This window comes from Varanus komodoensis, unplaced genomic scaffold (genome assembly GCF_004798865.1).
Source record: "Varanus komodoensis strain SLA01 unplaced genomic scaffold, ASM479886v1 scaffold36, whole genome shotgun sequence".
In the NCBI taxonomy this organism is placed as follows: domain Eukaryota; kingdom Metazoa; phylum Chordata; class Lepidosauria; order Squamata; family Varanidae; genus Varanus; species Varanus komodoensis.
The window spans coordinates 6,861,957-6,874,782 of NW_025335873.1; the positions used below are offsets into that span (position 1 = coordinate 6,861,957).

Genomic DNA, 12,826 nt, shown 5'->3' on the forward strand with positions numbered 1-12,826 from the left:
CTTTTTCACATCTCTTTTGTTCTGATCCTTTTGAATACAAAGCAAGCAAACATGAATGGGGCCGGTGTTCATTTTTAAAATGAATGCACACTCTGGCGTCACACAGCAGGGGCAGTCAGGCCATTGGGAGAGAAAAATTGCCATGGCACGTCCTCCCCTGTAGTAAGATTTAAATATATCTGGGCCTCCCTCCTCTGGCTGCAGATCTGGAAATACTAATTCGCTTGCAAGATTTGTAAAAACGATTATCTCTGGGGGCAGTCTTTAGGAGATTTCGGGAGCTCGGCTGTGCATCCCAGAGTCCACAGGGCAGCTCAGATTATCCCCTCTGAGGTGGGAGGGAATGCTTTGACCTCAGAGGGGGGAGTCGGGGCTCTGACCCCGAAACCAGCCCCTTGCAATCAGCATGGAAATAGCAAGTCTCTCCAAAGCTGGAAAATTAGCCTTGGAGATGGGAAAAGGAGTGGTGAAGGGAGGAGAAGAAATTGGAAGGATGCTGCTATCTGCAATGTTCCCAGGCTTCCTCTCCTTCCCTTCTGAAGCTGAAAAGCCCATCTGATGAAAACAAAGGCTGGAGATGGGGAAGCAAAGGCCATCTCCACAGCCTTCCTGCCCGGCCAGCTTCAGGGCAAAGGGACCTGAGAAGGTTCTCACTCGGGGGCTTTCCAAATGGTGCAGGTGTGGTCCTTGGGCCCACATCCTTCCAGCAAAGTGCCATCAGTGGGTTGAGGACGCCCACCTTTATTTCCCCGTAGCGACTATGCCAAGAGGGAGTGTGCAGCTCTGGACCCTTATCTGGATGAGAGCCAGAAGCCTGCAGCTGAATCCTGGCAAGCCAGAGGCACTGGGGAAAGGTGGACCTCCTTGTTTAGGGTTCCTGTTAAGGATGGTTCAAGGCATGTGGCTTGGGGTGTGCCTAGATCCACGACTGTCTAGGGGGGCCAAGGGGGCCTCCACAGCAAGGGTTGTCTTTTTCCAGCTTCGGTTGGTGGGCCAACTGCAGCCATTCAGAACATCATGCCTGGCCTGCTGCGGTGGGCTTTCAGTGGAACTGGCTGTGGGGTTGACCCATAAGCTGTGGCTAGTACAAAATGCCATGATTAATCTCCTGGGCAGGACTTGGAGATGATGGCACCCATTTTGATAGTGGCCAATGAGTTCTTGAGCTTCTGCTGGATACCCAGTTCTCCCCTGTTTAAGGTTGATATTGTGCAATTCTATAGTGTCAAATTGGTTGCACCCACCTTTGGGATGGTCTTATAATAGAAGTTGAGTAATATATTTCAGAAATAAGTTTTAAAAAATCAGATCATTTTTTTGGCTGATATGCCAACCACTCCAAAGACTCAAATAGTACAGGATGAATGTTGAGTATTATCATTATGTGTTGCTTTTGGTGTTTACTCCAATTGCTTTTCTGCCTCATCATCGTGAGATTTGCTCAGTAATTTAACATTCATCCCAAAAAGCTATACCAACCTTCTCCACCATCATGTCTTCTAGAAGTTTTGGAGTTTAATTCTCACCAGCTTAGCCACCAACCATGCCGACTGGAGTTGATGGCAACTGGGCCAGACCACCATTTGAGAGAGGTCATGGTATGTGAAGGTGGCTCAACTGGAAATATTATTTTGCATGGAGGACAGATTGTCCTCCATGAGCAACACTGTCCTTGCTGTTATCCTCATGGAAATTGGCTTTGCTTAGACTTGGTATTAAGAAGAAGGGGACGACAGAGGAAGAGGTGGCTGGATGGAGTCACTGAAGCAGTCGGTTTGAGCTGGAGTGGACTCTGGGGATGGCGGAGGACAGGAAGGCCTGGAGGAGATCAACCCTGACTGCTCTTAGAAGGCCAGATAGTGAAGATGAAGCTCAAATACTTTGGCCACCTAATGAGAAGGAAGGACTCCCTGCAGAAGAACCCAATGCTGGGAACAATAGGTGGCAAAAGAAGAAGGGGACGGCAGAGGATGAGGTGGCTGGATGGAGTCACTGAAGCAGTTGGTGTGAGCTTAAGTGGACTCTGGGGGATGGTGGAGGACAGGGGGGCCTGGAGGAATGTGGTCCATGGGTTCATGATGGGTCGGACGCAACTTCATGACTAATCAACAACAACAGCTTCATTGTTGATATATATATCAACCTCCAACCTCTTTGCCCCCTGCTGTGGGCAATGGGGAACCTTTGGTTTTACATTCGTCAGAAGGTGTTCTCAACCCATGGACACCCCCTGTGTAGAGAATTGTGGTGACTTAATTCCCTTCTCCCATGTATGAGTTCTCTGCACATGTATGTGTAAGAAACTCTTTCTGAAGAACATTAAAAGCAGTACTGTGGTTAGGCACATGAGACTGGGACTCCGGTGATCTGGGTTCTAGTCCTGATCAGCCATGGAGCCATCTGGGTGACCTTGGACCATTCACAGACTCTCAGCCCAACCTACCTCACAGGGCTGTAGTTGCAGGGAGAAGACTGAGAGCATGAGGGCGAGAAGGATGTAACCCACTTTGGGTTCTTAACAAAAGAAGAGAGAAAGAAAAATAGTGGGATCTTAATCTACTAAATAAATGGATGACTGCATACACGATTGCAGGCTTAGGCTATAATCTCATACATACTTATTCGGGAGTAAGTCCCAACGACTTCAGTGGGGTTGTCCTCTGAGTAATTATGAATCTGATTGTATTTTTCAGCTCCACCGTGCCATTGGCTCTACTCACTTAATTCCCATTGAACTCAATGGGGCGTAGTTCTTTGTAGGATTGTACCCCATAGCTGCGGTTCTAATGCACTCTCTGAGCACCATGAGCCTTACTTCCAAGTAACTGCACTGTTGGGTTTCTGTGCTGCCACACAACGTCACTGCATTCGGAGATGCAGGTTGAGGAAAATAACACTAAATTCCTAATATACCCCAACTATGACCTGAAAAACTCCATATTCTAAACCAGATGTTCACAAGCTTTGGCCACAAGATCATTAGCTGCTTCCTTTTTAGCAATCATGTTCATCTCAGTCAGAAGAATGATTCAGAATAAAGCTTCCATACCGTTTCACAAAAGAAATAGCTTTTATCTTTGGCCATCAACTCCCACTAGGAGAAATGGCAACTCTTTGTCAATGTACACAGAATTCGCTCTTTCTCACTCCATTCCATCTTCTTCTTTTTGGCACCTGCATAGCTGAAATCTTTACAATTAAATACAGGAAATCTCAAAAAAACCGTTTCTGCATCTCGCATACTTTCCCTACCCATCTTTGCTGTCTCCAAATTTATCCAGCAACACGTCAAAGGAGTCCCATGTTCCAACCCTGTTTACAATGGTAGCAAAACATGCCCACTGGTTTGACATGGATAGGTGAACAGCTTTCTTTTCATTTTGCACAAAGACCTTCCTCTCTTCCCCACCCCACCTCTTCTGTATATTAATTACATTTTACAAATTTTTCATATTTTTTCTTTAAATCTCTTTCTTTTATCTTCTCTTTTAAATGTTGGCTTGGTGTGTGTGTGTGTGTGTGTGTGTGTGTGGTGTAGTTTTTACAGCAAAAAGGTGAGTCTGAGAGAACATGAGTACCAAAAGTCTGGGTTAGCAGAGTTTGGCTGTCATCTGGTCAGACTGTTTGAGGATTTCGGTGTTGTACAGATCCAGCGCATGATTGACGCGGATGATCTCGCTGTTGGTCAGTTTCAGGCGGTGTTTGAGCATACAGGAGAAGAGATCCAGCTGGGGCTTTCCGGGAGCCACGGGAGGTGCCAGCCTGTTGATTCGGTCCCGAATATCCAACAGCAAGAGCATGACAGACGAGGACGAGTAGAACTGGCCTCCTTGGGTGTAGGACTGGTTGACCTGCTGCACCGCGCTGCGCAGCAGGTCCGCATTGAAGCGCAAGCTGTACCCAAAGACCTGAATGTCCGAGATCTTGATGTAGAACTGGCGCTTGTTGGGGTCGGAAAGGTCCACTGGCCCTTGGCCGGTTTCATTGCGCATCAGGGAGGGCAGCCGAGTGCGGCTGCGTAGGTAGATATGAACAGTCTCAAAAAAGGTTTTCCACCGGTTCCCCAGCAGGAGGGTCCAGTTGTAGCACTGGCTGTTCTGCAGGCGGATCTTCTCCCAACGTGGGTAGCCAAACTCCCCAAAGGGCATGTTCCAACCTTCGGAGTGGCTTCCGCTGAAAGGGTTGACGTAGACAAAGAACATGGGATCCAGGCTGCTGTTGCGCATTTGGCAGATGCGCATGGAGATGCCAATCACCATGTGGATGAAGTCCATCCGGTTCTTGTTGCTCTTCAAAGTGAGGGACATTCGCTTGCGCCACCTGGGGTCGAAGAAGGTGTCCAGCCGGATCTCGTTGCTGATGAACGTGGTGTGCACGTACAAGCGGGAGTCCATCTTCTGCAGGAGGTACTTCAGCTCCAGGTCTTGGAAGTCCAAGTCTGTCTCAAAGCTGATGAACTGCTCGCTGCGCTCAGAGTCCACATTCTGTGGCTCGCAGCGCCCCCGGGAAAGACGGTAGCCCTTGTTGCATGACCCGCAGAGGGAGATGTTGGCCAGGCTGCACATGGCGCAGCTGTTGTTGCCCCCGATGATGCAGGGGATGGGACGCTGGCACAGGCTGGTGCTTCCATGGCAGACACAGCTCCGCTGGCTTTCCAGGAAAGTCCCCCAAAACCCATTCTCATTGCAGTAGAGCAGAGACTGGACTCGGGAAAGCCACTGCTGTATCGTTCTGTAAAGAAGAAGGCAAGAATTGTCAGGTCCAGACCCCTGAAGGGTCCTATCCATCCCATTCTTCCCAATGCTTCTTCCCACTCCCTTTGCGGCAGCTCCCTTGGAATTCACACATGCAAACCCCTCGCAACTTGTTCAGCCAAGCTCAAGGCTCTTAAAACCCTCCCTCCCTCAAGTTCTCTGCCCACCTCGCAGCAAACCAATACATCACCGTCCATTGAGAAATCAGACACACAGGTCAAGGGAAAGAGAAACAAATTCAGCATTTGAGTCCATCTCCGTTTGAGACACTGCTAATGCTATTTTTAATTAACTTCATTTGCAGGGCTTCTTTTGCAAACACAGTCTAGAAATGCAAAAAGAGTGGGGAGGGAGGAAGAGAGAACTTTCTCTAAAATTTAGATGGGCACCTTTCTGAGCCATTTAATGTTGCCTGGATGCCGCTTTGGCTTTCAGCACTCTGCACGATTCTAGTTCATTTCTGGAAGGGCACCTGAGTGTCACTACATTCCTTCAGGCTATAATTGAATACAGAACATACTATTTCTATTAGACCTTTGTGAATGGGACAGAGAGACTCATGCTGTTAATATAACCACTCCATCTTTTCAAAGCCAGTGGCACATATTAAATGCACTGGGGCTTTCACACAGTCCAAATTGCCCCAATATGGGGCCATCCTGGGTCTAATTTTGTGCAAGGGATCTTTGGCAAATTCACGTCCGCTCTGTGGCAAAGCAGAGTTTGCAGGGGCAGGGTTGGGGAGCGGGTGGCGAAGGTCAGCCTGGATTAAAACATGAGGAAGCCCCATGGGGTTTTGCATTCATAGCCTGAGTTTGCTACAACCTAAAAGCAAAGACTGGGAAGGCCCGAGCTTCCCTCTTAACACAATTTGGATATTTTAGCAAATCAGCTGTTTGATTGTAGGAATCTAGGAAAGGAGGGATGATTCAGGCCATTGGTCTGTGTAACTCAGCCCTTTCTAAACTTAGGGTTATGCAAAGCAACAGAATGAGAGCTCACCAAGTTCTCCAAATTGGACTTTTTCTCCCCTTTTCACAGGAAGATCCATGTGCATTTTTCTCCCATTAACTAAAGTTTATTTGTGTGTATTTCTCAAACCTATGCATTTTTCATGTGCAGTTTCCAAACGTATGCTGTAAATGCCTTGCTTGCTTGCTTGCTTTGCAAACCAGATTGCAAGCTCAGAAATGTGCAGGCTTCGCCCACAAATTGCTTCTGAGGCAGCACTTAATTTAAAAGGGCAAGCTGAGTAAAGCTGGATTTTTTTAAAAAAAGAACCCAGATGAGTCTCTCACACATCCCTGTCTTGGCTACACCTTTTCTGAGGTTTAGAAAGGGATCTTTTCCAAACTTAATTGGATATTCTAGAGTCTGAACCATCGGCATGCAAAACCAAACAATATCGTTAGGTGCATAGTTCTGAATAAAGGGCAAAATTAAAGGCGGCACTGTCTTTAAGAAGGGCCTTGCCTTCTGAATGGTCTATACTGAAAGCACAAAATCCATAACCACACACTCACATACACACCCCCTGTGGATTGGCAGGGAAGAGACTCATTCAAAAGCAGGGTCAGGATGGTCGTTCTTAGAGTTTAAACAATGAGCTGGCTTGAGGACTTTCTAATGTATTCATCCACTTATTTATTAGATTTATATCCCACCCATTTTCTTCCAAAGAACTCAGAGTGGCTTCCATGCTCCTCCTCCTGCTCTCAAACTTATCCCCACAACAACAGCCCTGTGAGGTAGGAAAAAAGGTGGAGGTGGCTGGGCTGGCCAGCTATGATTCTGTCTAACAATTAGAAAAAGCCACGCGGTCTCCTGCTTTGGGAAGGGATGCATGGCATGTTTCCTGAGCTGGAATGCATGGGCCCAGCCCTCCTGTGGGGTCATCCCCCTCCGAGCGCCCAGAGTCTGGTCTCTAGTTTGTGGTTTTCCCATCTTGGCTCCCACTGGCTGAACTGCTCTGAAGTCACAGAAAAGCTCTGGCTGAGCATGGCCCATTCCTCGCTTCGGCTCTCAGAAAGGAAGCTTCTGTCAAGTATGCAGAGCTGCAGCCAGTGAGAGCTTTGTAGGTCAAAGCCGCCTCTCTTGCCACACTTGGTTTCTCTTTCTACCCAGCTGATCCCTCTGCCAGATTTGCTAGAAATGCAGAATGACAAACATGAGGGGAAATGCTAATACGCCTGGTGGTGTTGACTTAAACAAATCAGGCACGTCACTCATTTAAAAACTCAGCTGCCATCATGCATTTCGTCCTATCTCACCCAGATTTGATAGCATTCACTGGAGAGTTCTTTTCTGCATTGCTGGCTGTTTCCCCTCACCCCATAAAGAGAAGTGAAATGCAAAAGATATATTTATCCAAAAGCTTTGGAGGAATATACATGGCTAGGGAGAAGCAAGGAGTTGTTTCAGAGGTCCTCCCTTGAAGGAATCAAGAATAATATCTGTCTCCTCATGCACAGAGAAAGACACATTTCCCCCATCTTATTTGTTCTGTATTTTATCTGCCTTTTTTTTCCCAACCCAGCCCTGCAGTGTTTCCGTACAGCCTTCCTCCCTTCCTCCCTTCCCTCCCCTGGGCCAACCAACTTTCCTTTCTTCACTGAAGGTCTACGATGGTTTCTCACCATTTGCATGTTTTGCCACCTCCTGGAAAAGGACCCGTTCACACACGCTTCGCCTGCCCAGTCATTCCATTAATCATGCAGCTCCCTTTCACCACTGCTTGCGTTACTCTGTATTATGCTTATAATTGGAATCGTTTAAATATTGCATTTTAATATTGCAATATCTGTAATGGCATCTGAAATGTGATTTGAACGTTTGCATGGAAGCCATTGGGCTGTTGTACTTCAGGAAGCCAAGATTCCCTGGAGAAGAAAACGAGCTGGGGAACGGAAAGACTGGACATGAGCTGGACGGACTCCGCAAAGGAAACCGCAGCCTCCAGCTTGGGGGAACTGCCACAGACAGGATGTTTTGGAGGGTCTTCATTCACGGGGTCAATCTTATTTATTTTTTAAAACTTTCTTACGCCGCCCTTTATGTATATGGCACAAAGCAACAACGGCACGTGCAAAGCATTCAACAACGAATGCCGACAACCACACACGAAAACCGCGAATGCAACCCTTGCAAACAAATTCGGTCCCGTGTCCGTCTTTGTCTAAAGAGGTGAGACAAAGTGAAAAGTCTTAGTGATTTTCGAAGGCAAAAGTGCATTTGGGGAAATGTTGCTTTGTGTCCGGCCTTGCGTGTAGAGACATTAAGGTTATCATTTATGCTGGCATTCAGAGTGAATAATATCGGTCCAAGAGGACCAATGAAGGAGTTCCTCTTAGAGAAGCCCTGATTTATCTCACCTGTTTCATCTGCGCTTTGTGGATGGTCAGGGGCCTTTCATTCCATTATCTGCTCATTGATGGGACGGTGTGGGAGGGTGTAAGCGATGCACCATTGGGATTCATAAGTACATATGAATGCCAGTTTGAGAACATCCTTCCCCTGCAAAAATTTAAAATGGTCCGGAAGGCCACCAAATCTGTACAACTCTGACAAAGCTGGTCTGGTGCTGAATGCAGAGGCTGGATTCATGGAGACCCAGACTCTCCTGCCTCCCTCGTGGATCCCCAGTTCCTACACAGCATCCCCAAGCACATCCTGAAACAGTGGGAAGGGGTACCTTTCTCTAGGCAGCTGGTGGTTGGGGTTGTGCTGACAGCGGATGCTGAGGCCAAAGAGCTTGCGGGCAGTGCGCTGGATCTTCTGTCGCTGGATCTCCATGGAGCTCTGCAGCAGCTTGTACCGGTTCTGAAGGTCCCAGTCATTCCCCCAGTGCTGGTGAATGTTCCCGATGGTCAGGAAATGGTTGCTAGGTAGCCTTTTCATGAATGATTTGAATTCATCTGCAAAACACCGGGACACAGCCATAAAGCCCAGAGCAGACATGATATCAGAGGGGATCACATTTTGCCTTCTGTCTTTCCCCATCATTTTAAAGTCTTGTGCATCTCTCCGTCTTTGGGGGATCAGTGCTAAATGGCAGTGAACAAGTTTTGCATGTAAAAACACCCCAGGTTTGCTCCTGCCCCCTCTATCTCAGGGAGCAGGTGCTGGGAAAAACTTCTGCCTGAGAACTTGGGGATGCACCAGCATTAGGACAGATCAGCCATCCCACAACTCCAGATGTGTTGGACCCTCTCAGCAGAGATGGACCTAGTATCTGATCTGGCGTTAGGCATTTCTGTATGCAATTCTTATGAAAGCCATCTTCCCCTTCTCCTTCCATTACCTGAATTTTCCAGTTCTTTATAGGCCTCCGTCCAAGACTTCGCCATGTTGGCCAATGTGTATTCCATGATCTGAATGTCAGTGATGGGGCAATTGCATTGTGGAAATTCCTCTGCACACTGACAACCACACTGGCTGTCTTGGCACACGTATTCTCCCTCTCCGTTGCACATGATGTAGCTCAATGCCGACTGAACGAATTTCTCTTGCAAATACTGTGGGAAGATGACTTGGAGACCTGAGGCAGAGAAAAGCAGAGGAGAAAATTAGCAACGTGCCCATGTGCAAAATACCAAAGTTCTCTGAATCCCATTGTGGGGCTCATTCCATCGACGTTTCATATCAGATCATGAGCTTTAGGTTCCCCCCACCCTGCCTTTTTCTCCTGAAAATCTGTGTATATTTCTCCAAATGTCACACACCAATTCTGTGCATCATTGAAGCTTTTCCATTCCATTCTTCTCGGTCAAAGTGTGTGTGCCTGTGCACGTGCATGCTGGGAAGGATGCATTGTTATGCACATTTTCATATGTGCACCTATTGCTAAATGCCTTTGGGTATCACACCACAAGCACTGAATTTTGCAAACTTCAGCTCTGCATGGTGTATCCACCACATCCAGGTCCACGTTTGGTCCAGAAGGTACACACAGTTTCAATCCTGATCAAAAAATGAACTGAAACACAATTCTCATGCATCCTTTGAGAAATTGGAAATGAAGAGCAGAACAAGGATTTGTAACAAGGTGTGACAGCATCGTCCTCTGCAGGATACTTCTGAGAAACTCTCCAGGGCTTGAGCAGAGCTCATGGTTATTCTGTCCAACCCTGGCCTTTCTCCTCGACTGCCACTTTAGCTTCCACAAACAGGAAACCGACAGATCCATGTCTGAGCCATTCTTACTTTGTTTTTTGTGGGTTTATCATTGTCCTGTTCCTTCAATGTATGATCTATATCATTTATATCACCTGTCTGTGGTGTACTGGTTAAGGGTGCGGGGTTGGGACTCAGGCAGTCTGGATTCTAGTCCCTGCTCAGTCATGAAGCCAACTGGGTGGGCGACTTTGGGCCTCCCGCAGACTCTTGGCCCAACCTACCTCATAGGGTTGTTGTTGTGGGGATAAGAACGAGAACAGGAGGAGGAGAATGATGCAAGCTGTTCTGAGTTCTTTAAAAAAGGAAGACAGGATGCAAACAAACAAATATATCTGCAGCTACAGCTATTTATAGATAAATAGATATTTGTCTATCATATAGCTTCCACATAGCCTGAAGGACCTGATCATGCCTCATCTTGGAAGCAAAGCAGGGTTGGGCCTGGTTGAAATCTGGATGGAGGACTTAAATGCCGTGAACTGCCCAGACAGCTTTGGCTACAAGCATTATACAAATTTAATAAATAATAATAGTAATATACACACACATATAACTTTTCACCGATAGAGTCTCTGGCATATGTCAAGACCACCTTGTTTTGAGCAGGCCACAAATGATACGACACTTGGCCCCCAAGTTGGCTGAACCAGCAAATGATATATGGATTCTCTCTCTCTCTCTCCCAGTCTCTGATTACAGAAAATGTTCTATTAGCAGCTCAGGAAGCTGGTAGAGGCATTAAAACCTACTGGAGATGCCCTCTCCAGTGGTCAGGAACAAGGAGCTGAGGATACAAGCAAGCTATCACAGCACAGACTGGACTGCTCAGTGGCAACCTCTTCAGCTACTTCCAGGCCATGTCGTTCAAGCACCATGGAAGGGAGCAGAAGGGAAGAGGAGGAGTCTAGTGGAAATGTTTGTCTCCACTTTCTCATTCAAGGAAGCCTTATGGATTCGGGAAACATTGACGTGATGGATTTAACTCGTTTGAGCCATAATGCCGATTTCAAGCTGGGTGTTTTTGCAGCAGTTCGATTTGTTGCCGGAATGCCTTTGTGAGAGATCTCCATCTCCCTGACAAGAGTGTGGTGCCTTGCTGAGACAGAGAAATATTTGGACTTGAAATGAAATTCTCCCCCCAGGTGAACAGACATCCCCATCCAGGGTCCAGGCTCAGAATGGTGCTTGCACCCCACCTCTCCTGCTTCCCAGGCATGGCCCAGTGCCTCCTCCTCTTGCCCAAGGGAAACAGCCAGACAGACGGACAAAAGATGGGGAAGTGACAGGGACAGTGTCCAGTCTCTCCACAAGATCATCCATGCAATACCTCCCACCTGGAGTGAAGTACAGGAAAATAGGGGGTCTCCAAAGCCCCCTGGCCAGTTCCCCTGCACCCATTCCCCCTTTGATCTCCCAACTACCATTTTTCTTTTCCCAAGGGGAATGGAGGATCAGCTGGTTGGGATGTGGAACAGGCGGAGAGAGGCTGCCTTGCTTTGCAAGTGGGAAGTCCCAGATTTGGTCCTTGGCATCTCCAGGTAGGACTAGAAAGAACCATGCCTGGAGCCTTGAAGTGCTGCTACCAGCCATATTGGCAATATTGGCTTGAGATGGACCAGTAGACTGACCCAGTGATTTGACCGTATAGCAACTTCTCAGCAGGAAGAGAAGAGGGGAGGGATTGTTTCCAGAGTGTTTGTAGACAGCCCTGCCCAGCTGTGGGGAGATTTCTTTGCTTAGTATGTCATAGTTATTACTGTTATTAATTTCAATTCTATCCCACCCCATAGCCAAAGCTCTCCAGTGGTTTTAATCTGCCTGGTAACAGGGCACATTTCAAAAAACTGGCATAATTAAAAACTAAAATACAACATCATAAGATATGGCCATCCTTTGCTCTATGAACTTGGGGCAGCAAGATTCTCTGAGACATTTTTCTCTTTGAAATTTCTCCCCCTGGGAAACAACTTTTGTACTCCAGTTATACTTGGTAGTAATGATATATGTTTTCATGAACCTATGCATTTTATTTTTTTAAAGTATTAGTAAAGCTTTTTTTTTGCTATTTTAAAATAAGGAAAAGAAAAAATCTAAAATGCCACACAAAAAAGCTATAGCAAAAAATAGCCCCAAGGCAAATGGAATCATAGATCCCTTTGATGGATATAATCAACACTGAAATCTAAGCTTTTGAGTTGAGGAGCTCAGCCATGCTTAATTCTGGCTATCAGCGGGGATTTGGGGGAGACCTTTCCATTTAACAATTGTGGCAAGTCAGCTGTACACAAGGGATGGATGTGGAAGAGGCATTGCATCTGGCTAGCCATGTCAGTCCATCCTAAAGCAGTTCCCTCCTTCCTGACTGGCCTGAAGTTCTTCTACGTCCTTTCTAAGGCAACAGATGGCTTTCTGCACCAATGATCTGGTTCCCTGGTATTGCCCTCCACCTTTTAGCCTTCCCATCTGCCTATCAGATGGAAAGAGACCATCTACGCTGCAAGGTGTGCATTCAATGGGAAACCGTGATTGGTGTTGGGTTCCCCACTAGCCTGCATCCTCATCCATCTGTGTGCATGCACACATACACAGAGACCCCCCTTGGATTGTAACACATTCACATCTTTCACCTTTGCACTCACTGAAGTTCACAATTCAGCAGGTGGCATAGATGCATGCCAAAATGTGTACCTGCGGAGAAATTAGGGAGAGTGGCATACAAAGTAAATGCAAATTTTCATGAATGCTGAAATGGGCATGAACCAGGTCTAAAGTAAGGATAGGCAAACCAGTCTACTGTCTAGAATTCTGGAAGTACAACCAAGGAGCCTGGTCTAAAGTCTCTCCCCATGAGGTTTGGCGGGTGACTGTGGGCAAGTGTGTTTTGTGAACACAGAGCA

General features: G+C 47.0%; 1 protein-coding gene across 1 annotated transcript in view; it reads right to left on the reverse strand.

The window, feature by feature from the left end:
- Positions 1-3,530: 3,530 nt before the first annotated feature.
- The window catches only part of BRINP1 (BMP/retinoic acid inducible neural specific 1), an 86,901-nt gene continuing 77,605 nt past the window's right edge, over positions 3,531-12,826 (reverse strand). Inside the window, exons 6-8 of the mRNA XM_044439949.1 lie at positions 9,055-9,291; positions 8,446-8,668; positions 3,531-4,731 (exon numbers count right to left, since the gene is read on the reverse strand). Of these exons, the coding sequence (XP_044295884.1) occupies positions 3,591-4,731; positions 8,446-8,668; positions 9,055-9,291 (1,601 nt within the window). The 3' untranslated portion in view covers positions 3,531-3,590. The remainder of the gene's footprint in view (positions 4,732-8,445; positions 8,669-9,054; positions 9,292-12,826) is intronic.